We start from the raw sequence: 23,486 nt of genomic DNA on the forward strand, positions 1-23,486 counted from the left end.
GGAGGAAAGGGTCAGGGGGTTTAAACTGCCTGATCAGTGACATGAAAGATCCAGAGTCCAGGCCAAATGACAAGTGATATGCTAGGGTAGGAAAGGTTACCCTGGGGGTGAGGTTCTTGTTTTCCCAGTTTTGTTCTTTGCTAGGTGTAGGGTGCCGCTATAGGGTTTTAAGCCTGGGACTGACCTGTTGGCAAAGCCACAAACAAGTCCCAGCTTAGAGGGCATAGTCCTCTTAGCATAATTAGGGTTTACCTTATAACAATCCCTAAATCTTATCTGGGTAACTAGCCAATGGGCTGTGGGAGGTGCAGCAAGTGCTGCCAAAACAAGTGAAACTCACAAGAACATCGTAACTATGGTGACCACTACCTTGTTTACCTCTGGCTATAAAATAAAGGCTCAGGTTGCCTCTGGATCTCTCTCTGTGGCCTCAGCCAGGCACAGGAAGATCCACCTAGACCCAGCTTATTCTCTTTGTCTTTTCTTCATCCATTCGCCGCCCTCACTCAGGCCTTCGAACCCTTGGCTGAGCTGGCTCGGCACAGCTAGGCATCTGGAGCTTTCTGTCCTGGTGAGTTTCAGTACCTGGCCCATCCTCATTGTTCTGGGGGGGCGGGGGGGGGGGTCTCAGGGTTTACATCCCCCTCCCACCAAGGATTTTTGGCACTAAATTTTTTTCAGAGAAGAAGGGGTGTCATATCTCTTCTATAACTGCTTTCTGCTGAAAAGGAATGATGTTTCCCTTCAGAGCTAAAAATCCTTGCTCTCTGTAAGAGGGACTGTGCGACCTGGGCACAGAAGGAGGTTGTGATGGTGTCTAGGGTGGTATTTCCTGAGTATAAGTGAAATGAGTTAATGCAGAATTAGGGAGTTAGAGTAAGGGATGGAAGAAGGAGGAATGGTGGAGCTAGCTGAAACATACGAAGAATGTATTTTGCAGGAAATAGGATGTTTTTCGTAGAAGTAAAAGAGAACAATGTTGCAGAAAGGCCAGGAACCAATCAGAGAGCAGCACAGATAGACATAGAGCAGGCCTTTAGCAGATATAAGGGGAAGAACAGAATGTTTCTACAACAACCCATTTGAATCTCCCTCCCAAGGAGGCACCCTGGGTTTGTTTGCAATAAATTCCTGCCTTGTTTGAAAAACCTCTGGTCTGTGGCTTCATTCTTTGATTCTGTGAGACAAGACCCCAGGGAAAATTTCTGCTCTCCAGTTCCTGTATCACAAGTAGGACTTATAACCTGGTGGAGAGAAACTGTGGGACAAAAGCTAGAATGACAAGAATAGTAATAAATGGTATGGTGGAAGGAAAAAGTTCTGGTTGCTAATTCCAAGTCAAAGAATGAGAGAAAAATGAAACATTAGTTTGGAGGGTTATAGCCAAATATTTAAGGGAAAAAACAAATAAAAAACCACTTCAGGATTTAGTTTAATTTAGCTCATGTGAAAAATAAACTTTGAAGATCATGAACTGGAGTCTCACATTTACAACTGTATATATGGAGCCTATTGAAATATAATTTCCCCCTAAAGTCACCCTCATTTTTATTAAAGAACCAAAATAAGAACAATTCATTTACTGTATTGTCTAGTTCCAATTTGGCCTGATTATTGCTATAGACTTGGGTGAATTTCTTAAATTCTTGAGGTCCCCAATGATGTCTTGAGGTTCTCTCCTTTCCATATTCCAGGAAAGCAACCTTTGTTCCTTACCTGTAAAGACTGCCATGAACCATGTGATTAAGCAAAATACCAGGCTTTTTCTTGCAAGTGGCTTTTGATTGGCTTCAAACAGTTTTGAGAATGCCTTCTGGTGGTGCTCAGAGTCCAGGCACATCATTTTCAGACATGACATTCCAGTCAAAGTCTTGGTTAATAAAACCACAATTGGAAACTGGTCTCATTGAACACATGCAAAGAAATGTATTGTCATGACTCACTTATTAAGAACTGCTAGATTCAGGAGGGATCAAGGAAAGAGAAAAATATAAAAGCTTCCATTTTGTTTATGAAAGGCATAATTTACCAAATTGTCCTAGGGAAATACAAATAAGCTTCTTTATATCTGGAATACACAAAGATTTCCAAAGAACTGATCTTTTGCCCTGATTACTTGCCAATATTTTATGTTTTTAGTCATTCTTCAGAGTTCTATAATTTTTCACTTATCGGGCCATCAAAATGAAAGGTGAACATGTCTGGTTAGCATGGTGGTGCATAGGCAAGCTAAATAGCCATCTCAGACATTGACTTAAAAAATTAAATTTATTTAAGGGACGGATATATCCAAAGGAAGGACTGCATAGCACCATGCCAAGGGGACATTGCGTAGATGATGGCAGCACCCAGGAGCTGGAATTTCATCCTTCTATGCAGTATTAATGTAAAAAATCATTGAAACCTGTAAAGAATTTTTGTGAGTTTATTTGAGCCAAACTGTCGACATATGCCGGGAAGCAGAACCTCAATGAATTGAGATGATGCTCCAGAGAATGGGGAGTTCATATCTTGTTTTTATAAATTACCATCAAAAGGAAAATACCTAAGTGGGCTACATGAAATCCATTGGTGATAGATTAAGGAGGTGGAATAAAGCAAAGTGGGGAAACCTCTGGGATGGGATAAAAAGTGAAATGATGGACGTGTGCTTCTTTTACATAGATGGATACAGGACAGTTTAACATAATTAACAGAACAGTGAGGGAATGTCCTGGTGCCATTTGGTGTGCCCTGAGGGGTCCGGAAAAAAAGGGAAGTTACAAGTTACCCAGACATTTCACAGATCTGTTATCTTAGAGGCAAAAAGACAAATGGGCTCAGTAAAGATCTAAGTTGATCTTTGTCAGGGAAAATACTGGCCTAGGACATGACTACCCACTATAACCTGTTTTTAGTTAAAGTTTAATATCAGACCATCCTTTGTGGTTACTCTAGGTCTCTGATTTTTCAAGACCACCATGCAGGCCTTCCCTGAGCTTGTCAGGTTAGCATGTGGCCCTTTTAAAAAATATATATAATATTTTATTGATTTTTTTTTTTTTTTTTTTTTTACAGGGAGTGTGATGGGCAGGCTTGCTTAGCACCATGTTTGGGAATAGAAATAGATATGTAATCTCTGTATAGCATAGGAAAATTTTTGTAACCAGAGTGTGTTTTTCTTTTAATTAACTTTGTACCCTATGTATCAGGAACTTGATGTTAATCTGTACTTCTTGGAGGCCCGGACAACCTCCAGCCAGGTGTGACACCACACTGGTTTCCATTGAGCTTGTCAAAGAATAGATTGTGGTTAACACTCCTAAATAGGCTCCGAGAGAAAGGCTCGGGGCTGCATCAGGGTGGGGCTCCCTGAGCGGAGGCACCTATTGCAGTCACTGGCCAGTTCAATAAATCCTCACTTGCTGCTTAAGACCTAATGGGAGTCGGTGGTCTTATTCTCGCGAATGTTGGTCCACAACAAGAGGGAGAGGGATAGAGAGCTAGAAACATCGATGAGAGAGAAACATCGACCAGCTGCCTCCTGCACACTCCCCAACTGGAGATCTGCCAGCAACCAAGGTACATGCCCTTGACCGGAATCGAATGTGGGACCTTTCAATCTGCAGGCCGACGCTCTACCCACTGAGAAAACTGGTTAGGGTGGGCAGGAAACTTTTGTCTTCAATGGGTTTGGGTGCTAAGGTGAGCTTGGAATGCGGATGGAATGTAGGTGTGTGACCAGGTATCTTCAGGACAGTTTCAATTCCTTATATGGACTGACTCTTGGTGTCCAGCAAGCTTTTCTTGGTCTTTTCTTCTCCTGTGGCAGGAAGCTTACACTAAGGATTGCATTGCCCAGCAGTCCTAACAGAAACTACATGATGAAGGGGTCATGTTTCTCCCCTGAGGGTTTTGTTATTCTCTCTTACATGCAGCCATATACAGTACCCCTGAGTGCCCAGTTCATTTCTGTGTCTCCCTGTCCACCAAGCACAATCCTTTATTCTCCACACCAATACCATTAAACACTTATCCAATTGTACTGCATTTAATTGGTCACTTGTCATTCACAGGAAGTAAATGTGGGTGAGAAAACTGAGCTCTAGGGTGCTAGTGACACGCCCTGCCCCTAGGAGGACTTTGTTTTAGATCTTGCTAAACATATTTCCCAACTGAACCCAGTGTGATAGCTCTTTTGGAAACTTTGAACTAAGTGTTTTTTCTTTCCGGGAATAATAGGTCGCCTACAACAAGCGCTGGGAAAGAGGAACAAGCGAGATTTAGCCACTGGCAGAACAAAGTGAGTATACTTAATCTAATGTTTCTACGGGTAGCTCAGGCATGCTGATAAGGCTTTCCTGCCAAATGAGACTTAGAATGACTGTGGGTGTGAGGATGAGCCCATGGCAGGGTTTATTGTACTAGCTTTTGAGGGTCTGCGCCAAAAAAAAAAAAAAAAAAAAGAGAGAAAGAAAAACAATTCAGTCTGGTTAGATGCTTTGCTTTCAGCCTTGTCAGATGCTGATCAGGGACCCCAGCCATGCCAGGCTTCTGACCTACACAGACATGAGCTAAAAAATGGATTCTGTTTGAAGCTGCTAAATTTATAATTTCTAATACAAAGTGCTTTCCTTTAAGAAAAATCATGAAGACTTTGCAGCCAGAGAGATTGTTCAAAGTCTCTGCTTCATAGGACCCTAAATTAGAAATAATGAAACTTCTCTATCTTTAGTTACCTTCTCTAGAAAACAAGAGTAGTACTGTATTTATTATCTCCCCCACAGAGTTATTATAAAAATTAGAGGCCATGTGTATAAAGATCTGTGAGAGCAGCTTAGAAACAAACTACAGTGAAGGGGACATGATACCAAGTTACTTACCAGATACTCAAGGGTAGCTGTTGCAATTATAACTTATAAATACTGTCACTGTTGTTTAGGAACTTAAAACCTTATAGAGAGACATCCATGGGGGTAAAGTATTTTAATAAATATCTGTATATTGGTTTATGGCATTGAGGAGAAAGGACAAGTAGAGTCTGAAGAATAGTAAAATAGATTAAAAATCCAACCTGATAAGATGCCTCAAAGAATGCACTCTCTCAGATGGGAGACTCAGGTCTGCATGGTAAGGCATTTTAGAATGTTCTACAGCTGAGAGCCCTACCAACATGGCCAGTCATCAGAGGTGCCAACTTCTTGAGTATTTCTGAGGATGTACCATCCTGTCTTCAAATGTATTTGTTATGCTACCTTTATGGAATTCTGTGAGTCATCACCTTTATCGAAGGTTTATTTAGAAGTTGCTTTTCGATATGTTACTACAACTCACTCACTTTAACTTTTTCTCTAAATTTCCCACATGAAACGTAAGAGTTCTAAATCCAAGTCAAATGTACCATGGAATAAGCAAAATAAATTTAACTTACTTTGTGTCTCTAAAAAAATAAAAGAAAGAAAGAAATTTTTAAAACGAAACTAAAATTCACAAGTGACCTAGAACATTGAGCAGCATGAGCCCTCCAGTGAATATACTCAGCCCTGGCAATGGGCTTCCTTAGAGGATAAGGATCTCCATTTAATGAATATTTATATGACTGGGAACTAGGGGAACTCGTGTCCACTCTCCCAGCCTCAGTTTCCTTTTCCAGTGATTGAGAGATTTAGACACACTGTTCTCCAGGAGACTCTCTGGCTCTGCAATGTTGAAGTACCACGATGTGCAAAACGCCCCACTAGGTATGATGAGAGATACAAAAGTGAAAAGGACATAGCCCTGCCCTCCGTAGTTCTTACCCACTTTGGGCCTCAGTTTTCTCACCTGGAAAACTGGCCAGAGAGGATTCAGGATGTATTTGTAAAGCAGTGGCTGTGTATGTGCCCTCTAACTGCTATCTAATATCTCTAAAACAATAAACTCATAGGAAGTCTCGATACTCAAATGAGTTAATGGAAGCAAATGTCCTTTTTCAATGTAAAATTAGTGCATATGTGAGGGATGATTTTACTGCATTTATATTTTAACTAGAAGCCCGATGCACAAAATTAGTGCAAGAGCAGGCTTTCCTTCCCCCGGCTGCCAGCACTGGCTTCCCTCTGGCACCTGGGACCTGGGCATCCCTCTGGCCACTGGCAGGCACCCGGGACCTGGGCTTCCCTTGTAGCCCCGGCTTTGTCTGGAAGGTCACAGCAAGGGTTCAGGAATCTGGAGAAGGGCTGCGCATAAATGAATAGAGACTAGACAAGAAATATAAATTTGGAAGGCATTTTGGGGGAGCCAGATGGAGGCCACACCCTCTAGTGAAGTGGGCTCCCTGAATGTCCGGACCCATGGCTTTTTATTCACACATTTTGCCCTTTAGCAAAGCAGATATACATATCGAAAGTACAGCTTGGCAAACAGGAAAAGATTATCAGGTTAGGGGAAATGCCCTCAGCTGTTGGGCAGCAGGAAATAATATGCAGATCTGGAGTCCTGCTGAAGTTGTCCATCAGCCTTCTGATGAACTTCTAGCATTTATTATGCTAACTACTGTACTTAGCTTCCAGCAGCAAGGATGTCTGGAAGGACATCCAGTCTAATGAGCATATTACACTTTTATTATTATAGGTATCATGAATTTGATGACTTCAACAGGCTCCACAGCCAATTCTGTGATTGTGATGGCACCCCACCACGGGTATCCTGTGAACCCCGGAAGCATGTCTCAGGTGCCCCAATATCCACTCAACCAGCCCCAAGTCCACCAAATTTCTGGGAACCAACCTGGTTTGGAGCCGCCTGTGCATATGCAACCTGCCCAGAGATCCTTAAAAGAGGGCAAAGTTTTAGGGGTAAGTGAGTTTCACACTGTGTTCACTGGCCACATGGCTGGAGTCAGAGGTGGGAGGAGGTTTGGAAAAACAGAAACTCCAAATCCAGCAAGTGGGGCTGGAACTGACCCAGTCTTGCCAAATTCAGGTCCATTAAGAAGCTCAGCACTACAGCATCACCAGGGCCTCCGTGTGGGACCTTGTACTATCTATCTTGGGTATTTTAGGAAAGAGAAAAGCAACAAAGAAACAGTAAATTGTAATGTTGGTCCTGTTGCCGGAATCCATCTTGACTCATGTGGCCTCTGGAAGAAAGTGAGTCCAGAGAGCTAGAACGTGGATTCTAAACCCAATGTACTTGAACGGAATCTTTCTCCAATGGGAACAAAATAAGAGCTCACAATGATTTCCCCCCGCAAAGGCTGTCCTGGGTGGGACAAGAGAAATCCCACTACATTACATGGGTAAATGAATACATGCATGGATTCTGATTCAGGCTGTCCAGGTTCAAATCCTAGCTTCACCCCCATATACTACTCATATCAATGTCAATCAATACAACCTGTATGGAAGGCTTTCTGTATCTGCCAAATTTTAAAATACACAATAATTCCCATTTCTGAGACTTGTTTTATTGATATGTCTGTACACATAAGAAATATGACAAGTGTGAGGTTATTTATTGCAGCATGGTTTGTGATAGTGAAACTGGCCCAAATGACCCTCAGGGTCTTTTGCCTGCTGCTGTGAAGCCAAATACATGACACTGTTGCTGATGGAAGGAAAGTGATTTATTTAGGTGCTGACTAACTGAGAAGATGGCAGGCTCATGCCTTAGCAACCATCTTAATGTCTCAGGGTAGGCAAAAGGCTTTTTTTAGGGGGATCATGGAAAAAGGGGCATTAAGGAATGCTGATGACATTAGTTTTACATTTGAGCTCTCACGTGGGTTCGATGCTCTCTTTCATGTCTGTCAGCATCTGGTATTTTTTCTCTCTGAGTTTTATTTCTGGGGACAGGCTATTGTAGGCCTGGCCAGACATTGGTATCTATTACACAATTATGGTAGAGGCCAGTGAAAAGGGGAATTGGAACTGCTTTTGCCTGTGACATGCTTAAATATGAAATTATTAATATTTTAGACTATAAGTTTTTTTGTATACTAGAGGCCCAGTGCACAAAAATTTGTGCACTCGGGGGGTAGAGGGGGTCCCTCAGCCTGGCCTGTGCCCTCTCGCAGTCTGGGACCCCTCGGGGGATGACCACCTGCTGGCTTAGGCCCGCTCCCTGCGGGATTGGGCCTAAGATGGCAATCAGACATCCCTCTAGCAGCCTGGAAGCCCTTGGGGGATGTCCACTTGCCAACGGGGAGCAGGCCTAAACTGCAGTCGGACATCCTTAGCGCTGCTGAGGAGGCAAGACAGGCTCCCACCACCACCAGTGTACTGGCAGTCATCAGCCTGGCTTGTGGCTGAGCAGAGCTCCTCCCATGTGAGAGTGCCCTGACCACCAGAGGGCAGTTCCTGCATTGAGCGTCTTCCCCCTGGTGGTCAGTGTGTGTCATAGTGACCAATCATTCCCAGTCCTTCTGCTGTTAGGGTCAGTTTGCATATTACCCTTTTACTGGTTTGCCCTGAAGGGTGTCCTGGATCAGGGTGGGAGTCCCGCTTGGGGCTCTGGCCAGCCTGGATGAGGGGATGATGGCTGTTTGCAGCTGGTCACACCCCCTTCAGGGTGGGGTCCCCACTGGGGTGCCTGGCCAGTCTGGGTGAGGGGCTGAGGGCCGTTTTCAGGCTGGCAGGTGACTGAAGCTCCCAACCTCTCCTTTTTTTTATTATTTTTATTCTGGGATTTATTTACCTTCTATGGCTGTCACTGGAACTGAGAGCCGGCTTTAGCTCTGAGGCTCGGCTCCAGCTCTGAGACCTTGGCTGCTGAAAGCAGGTATCTGGGTTTGTTTGGCTTCTATAATTGAAACACTGTTGCAGCTTCAGCTCTGAGGCCCGGCTGGCTGAAAGCATGTTTCTGGGGATTGTTTAGCTTCTATAATTGCAACATTGTTTCTTAGAGTGCAGCTCAGAGGCCGGCAGCGGCAGGCGGGGAACCTTGGCTTCCTCCATCACTGGAGCAAGCAAGCCTCCTGTTTGCTTCAGCTGCCTGGCTGCCAGCCGCCATCTTGGTTGGCAGTTAATTTGCATATCACCCTGATTAGCCAATGGGAAGTGTGTCAGAGGTATGGTTAATTACCATGTTTGTCTATTATTAGATAGGATTCTTTTAATCTTTGATTAGTCAATTAGACGTGAGGTTTTTTTTAATATCCTATACCCTGTTGTAATAGGAAAAGAATGAGGATAACCGAAATATTTATTAATATAACACTGGTTAAATCAATATGTTATATGTCTAAAGAATGAAATGTGATGGAGCTATAAAAAGGATGCTTTTTACCCTGCCAGTGTGGCTCAGTTGGTTGATCATCATGCCATGTACTCAGTGGTTGCCAGCTCTATTCCCAGTCAGGGTACATGCCTGGTGGCAGACTCTATCTCCAGTAGGAGGCAACTGATCAATGTTTCTTTCTCATCAGTAGTTCTCTCTCAATTTCTCCCTCTCCCTTCCTCTCTCTCGGAAATCAATGATAACATATTTTAAATAATATATATATATATTTTAATAAAAATAAAGCTCCTTAGTTCTTTGAGTAATGATATGGACATACCTCCAAGCTATATCATTAATGAGAAAAAGAATTTGGGGCAGACATTTTGTACGATTTTCTAACATTTGTGCAAATTTAATGAAATAATATATTTGTATTTTCTGTTATGTTTGTACTATATACACATATTTATCATTTGGGCAACAATCTATAATAGTTTCCTAGAGCTGCCATAACAAAGTACTAATAACCAGGGGTCTTAGAACACAAGAAATTTAATGTCTCAGTTCAGAAGTTTGTGATCATAGTATCTATGGGCTCATGCTCCTTCTGAAGGCTCTAGGGGTGGATCTGTTCCAGGCCAGTCTCCCAGCTTCCAGTAGGTCCTTGTCTGGCAGCATAACTCCCATCTTGGCATTCTCCTGGGTGCGCATGTTTTTCTTCATATGGCATTCCTTTGAAAAGATAGCAGTCATAGGGGCCACCCTATTCCAGTATATCTCATATTATCTAATTGCATCGGCAGCAATCCTATTTCCAAATGAGATCCCATTCAAAGTCACTGGAGGTTTTAACTTCAATATATTAATATGAGCCCTGGCCAGAGTTGTTCAGTGGTTAGAGTGTAGGCATGTGCACCAAAGGGTTGCAGGTTTGTCTCACAGTCAAGGTCAGGTACCTGGGTTGCAGGTTCAGTACCCAGCCCCAGTCAGTCACGAGTGGGAGGCAGGCAATTGATGTGTCTCTCTCATATCAGTGTTTCTCTCTCTTACTCTTTATCTCTCTCTGTCTTCCATCATCCCTTCAGTTCATTCTCTCTAAAAATCAATGAAAAAAATATCCTCAGATGAAGATTAATAAATAGAGATATATAAATTTGATGAGAGAAAGAAGACACAATTCAATCTAAAACACTATCCCAAAGAAATAAAAGATGAGCACAAAGACTTATTTACAGAGATGTTTATTGCAGTGTTGTTTATAATATGAAAACATATTATACCTGCCCAATATCTTTCGTCTTAATCCTCCACAGATCATCCACATAATGGAATGTGGGCAGCCCTTAAAAAACATATATTTAAAGAATACTTAATGCCATAGGGACATTTTCATAATGAAATATTAAGTTAAATATGCAGAGCCTTTTTGTATTATCAGTGTGTATATTTAAAAAAATAATGGAAGGTTATGCACCAAAATGTAAGTGATTGTTTTCTTTGAGTTGGGGGGCAATTATGGGAAGTATTGTTTCATTAGTACATTTTAAATATGACTTTATTGACCAAGAGAACAAAATATTTATTAAAATAAAAAGGAGGCCCAAGAGTGCAGGGGTTAAGATCTGGCCTCAGAAACTAAGGCCTCTGCTTTTGGCTCCCCTGACAGGCCGTCCAGATCCTGACTGGCCTGATACACATTGGCCTCGGCAGTGTCTTAGGCCCCCTGGTTCTCTGGTACTACATCGCAGTCTCATTCTACGGAGGCTATCCCTTCTGGGGAGGCATCTTGGTAAGTACTGTAAGTGGCCCTGCAAGTGAGTTCCAGAAATCGCTAACACACTGGCAAGTTGTGTACTTTGCTGCATGTGTTTTTCAGCCAAGAGAGCACGTGGGCTGTGAACTCAGCTCAGGCCTTGTTCACCAAGCACTTTAGTTCATGTGGAAAACCAGAACAAATACCACAGACTCGGTGGCTAAACAACAGGCATTTATTATCTCATAGCTCTGGATGCTGGAAGTCCAAGATCAAGGTGTGGGCAGGGTTGTTTCTCCTGAGGCCTCTCTCTTTGGAGTGTAGATGGCCGTCTTCTTCCCAGTGTCTTCACATGGTCTTCCCTCTGTGTGTGTCTGTGTTCATATCTCTACTTACTAGAATACCACTCAAATTGTTTTAGGGCCCACCCATATGAACTCATTTAACCTTAATCATCTTTCTTTATTTTTTTAAATGAAATTTTATTGGGGTGACATTGGTCAACATGAACATATAGGTTTCATGTGTGAATTTCTAAGTTATAAAATCTGTATATAGCCCCATGTGCCCACCACCCAAAGGCAAATCTTCTCCTGTCACCTCATATTAGTACCCCTTTTTCCCCCAACTCCCCTTCCTCTGGCAACCATGACACTGCTGTCTTTGTTCATAAGTTTCAATTTTATATTCCACATATGAGTGAAATCATATGGTTTTTAGCTTTTTATGTCTGACTTATTTTACTTAGCATAATGTTCTCAAGGTCCGTCCATTTTCTTGTAAATGACTCTATTTCATCCTTTCTTATGGCTGAGTACTAATCACCTTCTTAAAGGTCCTATGTTCAAATACAGATGCTCTTTAACTTACAATGGGGCTACATCCCCCAAAACCCATCATAAATTGAAAATATCCCGAGTCAAAATGCATTAAGTACTACACTGTAGAGAATGGGTTGTTTAGGCTCATGATTGTGTGGCTAACAGGGAGCTGAGGCTGGCTGCTTCTGTCCAGCATCACCAGAGAGTATCTCAGCACATAGCACTCATCCAGGAAAAGATCAAAATTCAAAATCCAAAGAACAGTTTCTATTGAATGCATATCATTTCACACCACTGTAAAGTCAAAAAAAATCATAAGGCAAACTATAGTGAGTTTGGAAACGTCTATACAGTCACATTTGGGGGTCCTAGAGGTTTGGACTTCAAAAGATGGATTATGAGGAGACAAAATTCAGTTCATATATCAAGTGACAGTCCTGCAAGGTGCCATTGCCCCAAAGCAGGCAGCTTCCTAATTAGCCCACCTCAGAGGTTAGGAAACCTTTTCCTAGTTCATCAGCCAAGCTCTCAAATGCTATTGGACTCAGGCTCAGAGCTGGTGCTCCAGGAGAAAAACGTTTCCATCAAGGGTTAAGAGTGGCTGCCTAGCCACAGAACAGACAGTAAGCAGTAGGAACTCAACCTGGAGTCCTCTGATGGGCTCAGAGTCCACCTTGTTGCAAAATATTTGGTATATTAGATGTTATTTATTTATTTATGTTTCTGGAAAAGTCCACAGTTTTTATTACATTTTTAGGGTGATCTGGAACCTCTTTAAATTGAAGAACCAAAAGTCCTATCTCTTTTCAATGTATTGCCTTTATGATTGTTTTCCACTCTTCTTAGTGTCTTCCCCCTTCCACAGGCACGCGGAGCACACACACACACACACACACACACACACACACTCAATTTAGTCTCTCTCCCACCAACCCTGTCTGTCTCTACCTGCCAAAACACAATTTTTCTCTCAAATCACATATCTGTGACCCAAAGCAACTTTCCTCCAAATAGCAAAACTCCAGAGTAACCTGGACATCAGCCAACTCACCATGTACCATGAGATTTAAATAAAAATAGCCCAGAGTCATCCACCACACACACACACACACACACACACACACACACACACACACACACACACACACAGCATCTGCAAATGGCAGGGCTTAGGTTCTTGGGAGCATTTTTATCTGAGCACCTGCTCTCTCTTGTTCTCATCTTCTGAGGCTGGGGTCTTCTTTCTGTTCAGCACAGACCCAGACTTGGAACTCAGCCAACCACAGACACCTGTGTGTATAACAGACTTCTGTGGAGTTGGGGAAATGGAGAAGACTAACACCACAGCGTCAAAACAGTTCCTATGGAGTGTTAGATTCTCTTAAGGCATCTCAAAGGCCTTGGTGGCCATCTCCCCTTCCCCCAGGCTGCTTAGGTCCCATCAGCCCTCATGACACCACCCTCCCTTCTTCCTGCAGGGCACTTTTGCTCTGTGTGCCTTACTGACTCTAGGACTATCTATTTCCTAAAGACCATATGGTCCTCCTCCAAACCAAAGGCCCTCTCTTTAGGCACCTTAGGAGGACCAGCATGGACACCAGAAATCTAGCCTTCTGTTTCCTTCCTTTCCTACAAAGTCTGTAGAAATAGAAGGACATTAAATTGAGACTCATTTTCCCACTTATAGGAAAAATGGCATTCCTCTTAGAAGGCACAGTTGGCTAGAGTAAGTTTTCATTTTGAATATCCATTTCCATTCTAAGCCACATGCATCTACCCTGAGGTGGAATGAGTGCAGGATGAGGGTTAAGAACATGAGATCTGGGGTCAAATACTTGAATTTGATTCCCAGATATGCTATTTGCTGAATGCTCTTGGGCGAGTTATTCAAAATCTCTCAGCCTCGGTCCACCCCTCTATAAAATAGGAATAATAATGGTGCTTGATGGGGCATTGTGCAGTTAAGTAATGCAAAGGTAAAAGCATTTCATGTAGGGCTGAGCAAAGCTTCCATTAAACCATAGCTGATACCCTCTCAAACCCTCACTGACAGCAGAGAATCCCATCAGCCACTATGCCTGCAGAACATCAGTGTTGAAATAAATACAAACATCCTTGCACCCTGTAGCCCTCATAGTTGATGCACTGCATTGCAGAGATGCAACATTCTTTGGAGTAACTAACAGGGGTCCTCAAACTATGGCCCACGGGCCACATGCAAATATAAATATTGTATTTGTTCCCGTTTTGTTTTTTTACTTCAAAATAAGATATGTGCAGTGTGCATAGGAATTTGTTCGTAGTTTTTTTTTAAACTATAGTCTGTCCCTCCAACGGTCTGAGGGACAGTGAACTGGCCCCCTGTTTAAAAAGTTTGAGGACCCCTGAACTAAAAGATACATTGGGTTGATATCTCAAAGCAGTGAAAATGTGGGAACCCCTTCCTTCTTCCTTCCAGAGTGCCCATGCCTGAGTGAATCATTTTAGGAGGCCAACAATATGTGCCTGTGGGAAAATAAAAGGCAAGAAAAGAAGTAATTGTATTGAGTATCTACTATGTACAGAATCTACCATGGGCAAGATACGCCAAATGCTAGAAGCAAGGGACAAATTATCTCATGATAATAACACTTAGGAAGACATATAGTCTTCCTCATTTTTTGAAGAGGAAATATACACTAAGAAAAATTTATTAACTTACACAAGATCACATGAGTTTCAAGTTAGAGTTTAAAAACTGGTATACTGGATTCTAAAATATATATTTATCCCTAGTCACTGCCCTGTGGTACAAAATCTCCTTCTTCCCTCCCTCCCTCCCTCCCTCCCTCCCTCCCTCCCTCCCTCCCTCCCTCCCTCCCTCCCTCCCTTCCTTCCTTCATTTATTTTCCCCAAGTTGAGTAGGAGATCCCAGCAGAGGATCCTAGCATGTGTGAGAGAATATATGTGTGACTGGAAGCATGGAGCCTGAAGGTGGATCTCTGACCACTGACTTCTTTCTAAATTCCTTCTCTTCTGTGCCAGTTCATCATTTCAGGATCCCTCTCAGTGGCATCAGAACAGCAACCAAGATCTTCTTGCCTGGTAAGTCATATCCTGAGACAGGCTCTCTGAACCATGGAATCTTAGGAGAGACACACAGCAGGGGAAAGAAGTTCACACACAATGTCTCCTTCATCCTTGCACCTACTTATAACCAGACACAGGGCACTGACACGCATGCTCACTCATACTCACTTACAAGACCACATGAACCTGGACAGAGTCACAAATGGGAAAGAGTCCAGAAGATTTGGTGGAAGGAAGGGCAGCTTCAGGGTGTGGAGAGACAGAGAGAATAACTTTCCTAAGAGGATCTTACAAGAGGAGGCAAAAAAAACAACCAGGGGTGCTAGGCTGCCCTCCAGCAGAGCAGGCACTGACTGCCTGCAGCACACACAGCCCAGTGCCAGACATTTCTACAGGGAAGCCAGGGGAGGCTCAGGAAGCAGCTTCCCAAAGGAATCCTTCCTAACAAGTTCTGTCAATTAACATGGGCAAAGCTTGCTGGCCCCAAGTATTGGACCAAGAGAGCACCTTTGTTTCTCTCACAAGCTGCTTATCTAGAGAAAGACCCCAGCATGGCCTGGTCCCACAACAGATGAAATCTATTTAAAAACTCCACAGGGAAGATCAATTCTGGGCATGTCATTCTGCACATGGACCAGAATCATGGAGCTTCAGAGCTGGTCACATACCAAAACACTTTGGTTGAGTCTTCTAGCCATGTCTTGTGGGATAAATGACTCCAGTGATTCCTAAACATTATTCTTGGGGATACTTGTCCCACGAGATACTTTATGAAATGGTTAGATAACTTGGGAGGGATCTCTATTAGTAGTCTCTTCTCCAGGGGATCCATATTCCTTCTTAAAGGCTTTGAGAAGTCCTGCACAAAAGACCTAACTTTGTGCAACCCAGGTGTTGTTGTTTTTTAATATATTTTATTGATTTATATTTTTTTTACAGAGAGGAAGGGAGAGGGATAGAGAGTTAGAAACATCGATGAGAGAGAAACATCGACCAGCTGCCTCCTGTACACCTGCTACTGGGGATGTGCCCCCAACCAAGGTACATGCCCTTGACCGGAATTGAACTTGGGACACTTCAGTCTGCAGGCCGACGCTCTATCCACTGAGCCAAACCGGTTAGGGCAACCCAGGTGTTTTCAAAGTTACTTTACCACCAAACCTATTTTGCACAAGACATCTCTTTACTTGCCTCACATCTAGGGTTCCAGGAATTCACATTATGAATCATTTGCTGAATCTCTGCTCATCTCAGCTATAAGTGTTTTCCTCTCTCATACTGACCCTCTGTATCTTCTTTAGCTGAAAGGTAGCATGGGCATGAGTATCGTCAGTGCAATCTTCTCTATGGTTGGAATCATGCTCCTCATCACAGATATGGCTATCAACTCCAAATGTCGGTACACGAGCGCCTTTGATTGTAGTGGAGTGGTAAGTATCCCTCTTGACCAATGCTCCTCTGGGTTCCAACGTAGCTTTCTTTAGGGCTTTTATAAGTCCCTGACCTATAGCTTTATTGCTGTTACTCTAAGCATGTGACTTTTCTTAATCTTGTTTCCATCTTTATAAAACAGTACCTACCTTTTGCCATTGTTGGGAGAATTAAATGCAGTTATACAGAAAATACATCAGTACCCACCAACCTGCTCATCTCCCTGCCCATTACTGTGGACAAAAGGGTCAGCAACGGTGTTCAGAAAAAAGGATGTAGTGTGAACATTTAAGGTTTTTCAGGCCATCTGATCTCTGTTGCAAGTACTCAACCCAATGTGAAAGCAGCCATAGAAATGCATAGGCGAATGAGCCATCCCATATATAGACCCATGCTGTCAAATAGAAATCTAATGTAAGCCATGTGAGTGATTTTACATTTTCTAGTCTCCAAATTAAAGAGAGAAAAAAAATGTAAAATTAAATTCAATACTACATTTAGTTAACCCAAAAAATACAAAACATAATTTCAATATTTAATCTGTGTAAAAAATTATTCATTCAATATTTTGCATTTTGGGTGCCACATCTTAGAAATCTAGTGTGTATTTAGTGTCTATTTTGCATTTACAACACATCTCAAGCCCCCAGGGGACACTTTGCTAACAGATGGGAAAGCGCAGCTATAGATGAGCCCCATGTAAACTCAATGTCTCTCTCTGCACAGCAGCCCTGTCCTCTCCTCCCATTCAAGTTATCACTCCATGTGCTTCTCCCCTCTCTCTGGCTCCCACCTCTCTTCTAAATCACTGTCTGATTTGCTACAACTTTTCCATCAGCATTGAACACACTTTTGTTTCTTTCATCTTTAAACCCAAACTAACCTTCTCTTGGTTACTTCAGGTACCACTCCATTTCTCTGACTCTCTCTGCAAAAAATTCCTTAAGAATTGTTTATTTTACAGCCTTCAGTTCTCTCCTCTCATAATCTCTCTTTAACCCGCACTAGCCATACTTTCAGCCTTAATTCTCCAAAAATTTCCTCTATTCAAGCGCCCAATCATTCCTCCTCTTTGGTGGACTTCCCGTTGGCTTCCAGGCCCTGCAGCTGGTGTGCCTGCACCCACACTGGTTGCTTTCTTCTCTGTCCCTTTTGCTGGTTCTTACCTTTCACCCAACTTCTCACACTCAGTCCTCAATCTTCTTCTGTTTCTCCCTCTACTCCCTGCCTTGGCAGTTTCATCCAGTCTGGTGACTTGAAACATTTTCTCTATGACAATGACTCCAAATGCCTAGGTTCCCACAAATCATCTCTCACAAACTCCAGTCTCTAGTATCCATTTGTTCGCTCACCATCTAATATTTGGATTTTAACATATCCAAATCTCCTATCCATATTTTACTTCCCAAACTTTCTCTTGGATTGCCTTTTCCAGGTTGATGGCAACTGCATCCTTCCAGTCACTCAGGACAAACCTTAGTGAAATCATTAACTCACTCTGACTCTGCCTCCAGCACCTCTGAGCCAACTCCACAGGGAAACCTGCTGATTTCACCTTTAAAGTGCATCTGGAATCCAGCCATTTTCACCAGTTTCTCAGTCACACAGTGGCTGGAGCCACCACCCCTGACTTTTTCTATTTTTTTTTAAAATATATTTTATTGGTTTTTTTACAGAGAGGAAGGGAGAGGGATAGAGAGTTAGAAACATTGATGAGAGAGAAACATCGATCAGCTGCCTCCTGCCCAGCCCCAACTGGGATGTGCCCACAACCAAGGTACATGCCCTTGATCGGAATTGAACCTGGGACCCTTCAGTCCATAGGCCGACACTCCATCCACTGAGCCAAACCGGATACCCCTGACTTCTAATCTCAGTTCTGCCAATGCCTGGTCTTGAAAAGAGATCTCTTACATCTCGTGCACCCACACACCTCTAGCTTCAGTCCAGAATAAGGAGGGCTAGACTTCAACATAGCTTAGCAAAAGATGAACCAAGGCGTGGGGTGCTCCAAGGTCTCAACAAGCATGAATTAATACTCACCAAATAATAAACTATCTAAACTGCTAGAGGAACCCTTCTCCCTCATAGAAGGTTTTCTTTTAAATTTATTTTTCAATTACAGTTGAAAAACAATACCATATTAGTTTCAAGTATACAGTGTAATGATTAGACACACATATTTGATGAGGTAACTACATTCCCTATACTGTACTCTAATTTACCTCTCTGTGACTGTTTTTATACCTCCCTATTTGTTAATCTTAATACTTTTCGCTTTTTTCACCCATCCTCCCTACTCTCCTCCCATTAGAAAGCTTTCTTTATAAAAGAACTAGAGGCCCCTGTGCATGAATTGGCCCGGCCAGCGATCGGGCTGATTGGGGCCATTTCACCCTGTCCTGATCGGGGTTGATGGGGGCCAGCTGGATTGGGAGGGGCTGTAGGAGTGATCCAGGGAGTATCTGGCCCTCTCGCCCAGTCCCAACTGGCTGGATCCCAGCAGCAAGCTAACCTACTGGTTGGAGTTTCTGCCCCCGGTGGTCAGTGCTCCAACCAGGGTCATAGCGACTCGTCGAGCGGTCAACCGATTGGTTGGACACTTATCATATTACTCTATTATTATATAGGACTAGAGGCCCGGTGCACAAAAATTTGTGCACTTGGGGGGGGGGGCGGTCCCTCAGCCCAGCCGGTGCCCTCTCGCAGTCTGGGACCCCTCGGGAGATAATGACCTGCTGGCTTAGGCCTGCTCCCGGGTGGCAGAGGGCAGGCCTAATCCCTAGGTGCAGCCCCTGGTCGGGCTCAGAGCAGGGCCGATTGGGGAGTTGGGGCGCCGCCCCCTGTCATGCACAGAGCAGGGCAGATTGGGAGATTGTGATGCCACCCTCAGTCATGCTCAGGGTAGGGCCGATTGGGGGGTTGGGGCACCGCCCCCTGTCACACTCAAGGCAGGGTCAATGGAGAGGTTGCGGCGCTACCCCCTGTCACGCACAGAGCAGGGCCAATCAGGGGGTTGGGGGCGCTGCCCCCTGTCACACACAGAGCAGGGCCCATGAGGGGGTTGAGGAGCTCTCCCCTGTCACTCACAGAGTAGGGCCAATAGGGGAGTTGGGGCACTGCCCCATGTCGCACACAGAGCAGGGCCGATCAGGGGGTTGGGGCGCCGCTACTCTCACACTCAGGGCAGGGCCGATGGGGAGGTTATGGCTCTACCCCATCACACACAGAGCAGGGCCCATGGGGTGGGGGGGGTTGGGGCGCCGCACCCTGTCACTGAACCGCAGGGCAATCAGGGGGTTGGGGTGCTCCCCCCTATCAGGCACAGAGCAGGGCCGATCAGGGGTTTGGGGCACCTTCCCCTGTCAGGAACAGAGCAGGGCCGATAGGGAGGTTGTGGCCCCGCCCCCTGTCACACACAGAGCCACAGGGCAATCAGGGGGTTTGGGCGCTGCCCCCTGTCACGCTGATCCCGGTGCCGGGAGGCCTCATGCCTCTGCTGATCCTGGTGCTGGGAGGCATATTACCCTTTTACTATATAGAATAGAGGCCTGGTGCATGGGTGGGGGCTGGCTGGTTTGCCCTGAAGGGTGTCCTGGATCAGGGTGGGGGTCCCCCCTGTGGTGCCTGGCCAGCCTGGGTGAGGGGATGATGGCTGTTTGTAGCTGGTCACACACCCTTCAGGGTGAGGGTCCCCACTGGGTTGCCTGGCCAGTCTGGGTGAGGGGCTGAGGGCCATTTTCAGGCTAGGACTGAAGCTCCCAACCTCTCCTTTTTTTATTTTTTATTTTTTATTCTGGGCCAGCTTTAGCTCTGGCTCCAGCTCTGAGGCCTCTACTGCTGAAAGAAGGTATCTGGTTTGTTTAGGTTCTATAATCGAAACTCTGTATCAACTCCAGCTCTGAGATCCCAGCTCGCTGAAAGCTGGTTTCTGGGGTTTTGTTTAGCTTTTATATTTGTTAGAATGCTTCTTAAACTGCAAGCTCAGAGGCCGGCAAGGCAGGCGGGGAACGTTGGAGTCCTCCATCACTGAAGCAAGCAAGCCTCATGTTAGTTTCAAGCTGCTTGGCTGCCGGCCGCCATCTTGGCTGGCAGTTAATTTGCATATCTTGCTGATTAGCCAATGGGAAGGGTAGCGGTTGTACGCCAATTACCATGTTTCTCTTTTATTAGATAGGATGTTGTTAAAAAAAAAAACATTTGAAAAGGACCAGCATCATTTGTAAAGGCCCCTCCACCCTAAGCTTCTATGATTCCATTACTGAGACATCACAATCCTGCTGTTCCCCCTGCCTGAACATATGTCCAAACCCACATCACTGGATTTTCTACTGAGAATGAAACTCCCTCCTCAGTGCCCTGAGGCACTACTATTGGCTCTTTTATAGCTCTTAACGTGTCTAATTTAAATTATAACTATCTACATCTGTATATTCATCCATCACTAGATTATGCCTCTCAGGATGCTTTCTTAGCCTTTCATAGCAAACATATGTTTAATAAGTGCTTGCTAAATCAAGAGGGAAGAGGAGAAAAGTGCTAAAGAGGGGTCTCTCCATGAGAGAGGATTCTCTGAGCAGCCATCTATCACCAATGCTATTTTTAAAATCATAATTGACAAACATTTGTTTGATACCTACCATGTGCCATGCACTTTCACTTCCATGTGTATTTCCTCTTGTAATTGGAATCCAGATGTTATTGGGATCATTCATCTCTTGTCCTTGGATTCTACCCAAACTGTCTCCCCAGATACAATAAGAGACCTCATTTTCTTGAGCATTGTTGGTGAACAAGGGAAGGGCTTAGATGTGTCCTGGTGCTCACATGAAATCCACTACTGCTGAATTAGTTCTATTTGGGGATCCTTTTATTGACTGTTTTCTTAAGTTAAAGGCAGTCCCAATTATTTCTCTCCACAAAATGCCATGGTCACAAGCCAGGAAGATTGTTTTAGTAGCTGACTTTCTCTAAAGGTTCGGAGTGATGGTGGAGGTAACTACTGATGCCTGGAGGTTAGACATCCCTGCTTTGTAATGTGTTAATTTCTCACAAGATGCCTTTTTTTCTGTAGGCCCTACCATCCCTTCATGTTGCTCAGTCCCGTCTTTCTCCTCTATCCATCTCTCTTTACTCTCTGAGGACTGTCCATACTCCCAAATTTCTCTTTGCTTCCTACACAGAACAGTTTCACTGTCTTAACTCCAAATACCATACTTAGGTTTCGTGCCCTGTACCCAAAACAAGTCATCAAGGTATTTCCCTAAACAATGACTATTCTTTTCCTTAGAACAAAACAGGTAGTAAGTGTTAAAATAACTCTTACAAACACACTTGACCCTCAAAAAACCTGGTGAGATCATTTCTCCATGAGTCTGAGATGAGGTTAGAGGTCTTTCTCAAAGCCCTAGCCATGGTCCATTGCAGAGCCATGCTCTGAGCCAGACCTCACACTCCCAGGCAGCCCTCATGACATCTGTGTTCCTCCTGGTTTCAGGCCTCTGGAATAGCTTCTTCGGCCGTGCTGTTCGTCTTTAGCCTCCTGGAATTCTGCATTGCCTGCACATCTGCCCATTTTGACTGCAAACTGCTCAGCTATTTAGATAACAATGTGAGTGTGTATGATCCTCAGTTGGTGGAAAGATGCTCTAACGCATGTGGGGACTAGAGAAGTTTTCAGGCTTCCCCTTCTTGCCCAGGCACATGGGGAATCCTAGAATGTCTAAAGGCCTTTGCGCAATTGTGGTTCTGACTAACGCACTTCCATGTACCTGTCTCTTTCAGAGAACTGTGGTCTTTCAAACCGTCTATGTGACAAACCCAGTGGCCAATCCAGAACCATTGAACGCTCCACCATCTTATTCCAGTGAGATCCAGGACTCCAAATAAGCCAAAGGTTCTAGAAGCATCTTTCACTGGAACCAAAAGAACTCCCTTTCTGGGCTTCTGAAACTCAGCTTCTTCCTCCCTTGACAAACTAAGGAAAATGTCTTTCCAGCTGTTGGCACCCTGTACTTCATTCACTTCAGCTTGGTTATTCATGCTGTTCTGCCATTTAAAAGGAGGCAGAACTTTAAAGTGGATTTGAGCAAGAGGTCCTCCCTAGGACATCCACCTGTGGGAAGTCCAGTGCACATATTCATGTGCTTACCTGTGTGAGCTTATGAGCTAGTGAAACAAATGTCTAGACAACCCCAGCTTCATTCTCCCAATCACTGACTCACTGAATAAAAGTGCACTGAGCATTTGATTTGATATGTTCAAAATTCTATTCATGGCAGGAAGAGGGTGAACATGGAACATGCAAAGTCCTTGACTTCAAGGAACTTCTGCCTCACAAGAGAAGAAGAACATGCATGCAGTTTTCTCTAACATAAGGCAGAATGTGGGGATGTGTAAAGAGAGATCAGAGAGGGAGATTATTTATTCTGGCAATGATTGGAAAAGCAGAGAACAAGCCTGGTTGAGGAAGTGCTGGGGTCCGGCCCCAGCGGGTCCAGGGGTCCCCAAAGGTGTGGACGGAGTCGGCGAAGAAGGAAGGACACGGAGACAGCGTTCAGTTGATCAGCAGCCTAGCCAGGATCTCTAGCCCGGATCTCCAGCCAAGTTCTGTCTGAGCTCTCCAGCCAGGTTCGGTCACCAGGTTCTAGTCAGGTTCTCTTGCCATATTTCTGTAGTCAGGCTCAGTCCAGGATCTTTTGCCATGTTCTCTCCAGCGAAGTTTTTCTGTCTGTAGGTTCTGTGTAGGTTCTGTATTCTGAGTTCTGTCTCTGTCTCTAGATTCTGAGTTCTGTCTTCTTAGTTCTGTTCTAAGTTCTGAGTGTTTCTGTCTTGTTACAACTGTATTTATACCAGTTGATTCAATCCTATCAATCTCTATTACAAAGGTTAGGGCGTTTCTTATCTCCATTCCAGGGAGAAAAGATTATGTAGTTTAAGCATGATTGTTCGTAGTTAAAGGGATTAATTACCCGCCTGGCACTTAGTTGAGGGGTTTTATTCCCTCCCTAACTTCAGGGGAAAATCCCTACCTAGGGATTCAACCTTTCTCGGAGAGGTGACTTTGGTTAAAACACAGTGCCAAGAAGGTGAGCAAACATATTAAGAACCGTATGCCATATATGCCAGGTCCCTTGAAACAGCAAGGATGGACCGGCTCCCGGCAAGGAAGCAGCATTTGTTGGGGGCATTAAAGGAGAGTAGGTGGTTTTTATTTTGGTTTTTAAGTGCAA

General features: G+C 44.1%; 1 protein-coding gene across 3 annotated transcripts; it reads left to right on the top strand.

Moving 5' to 3' along the window:
* Nucleotides 1-402: 402 nt before the first annotated feature.
* On the top strand, nt 403-22,504 carry LOC132241104 (membrane-spanning 4-domains subfamily A member 8-like). Of its 3 annotated transcripts, none has more exons than XM_059709221.1 (8): nt 404-571; nt 4,222-4,282; nt 6,592-6,815; nt 10,847-10,978; nt 14,779-14,838; nt 16,125-16,253; nt 21,752-21,865; nt 22,039-22,504. In XM_059709221.1, the coding sequence occupies exons 3-8, from the start codon at nt 6,597-6,599 to the stop codon at nt 22,141-22,143; spliced, it is 759 nt and encodes a 252-aa protein (XP_059565204.1). In that variant the 5' UTR covers nt 404-571; nt 4,222-4,282; nt 6,592-6,596; the 3' UTR covers nt 22,144-22,504. The 3 variants fall into 3 exon arrangements, with proteins under 3 accessions (XP_059565207.1, XP_059565204.1, XP_059565205.1); XM_059709222.1 differs by having other exon boundaries at nt 10,847-10,969; XM_059709224.1 differs by lacking the exon at nt 21,752-21,865 and having other exon boundaries at nt 403-571.
* Nucleotides 22,505-23,486: the final 982 nt, after the last annotated feature.

This window comes from Myotis daubentonii, chromosome 9 (assembly GCF_963259705.1).
Source record: "Myotis daubentonii chromosome 9, mMyoDau2.1, whole genome shotgun sequence".
Taxonomy (NCBI): domain Eukaryota; kingdom Metazoa; phylum Chordata; class Mammalia; order Chiroptera; family Vespertilionidae; genus Myotis; species Myotis daubentonii.

What these genes read in the sequence shown, in the direction of transcription:
- LOC132241104 (XM_059709221.1), top strand. Translation starts at nt 6,597, where the DNA reads ATGAATTTGATGACTTCAACAGGCTCCACAGCCAATTCTGTGATTGTG. An exon ending in AAGAGGGCAAAGTTTTAGGG is followed by an intron (nt 6,816 to 10,846) that starts GTAAGTGAGTTT and finishes CTCCCCTGACAG; the next exon opens with GCCGTCCAGATCCTGACTGG. An exon ending in GAGGCATCTTGGTAAGTACT is followed by an intron (nt 10,979 to 14,778) that starts GTAAGTGGCCCT and finishes CTTCTGTGCCAG; the next exon opens with TTCATCATTTCAGGATCCCT.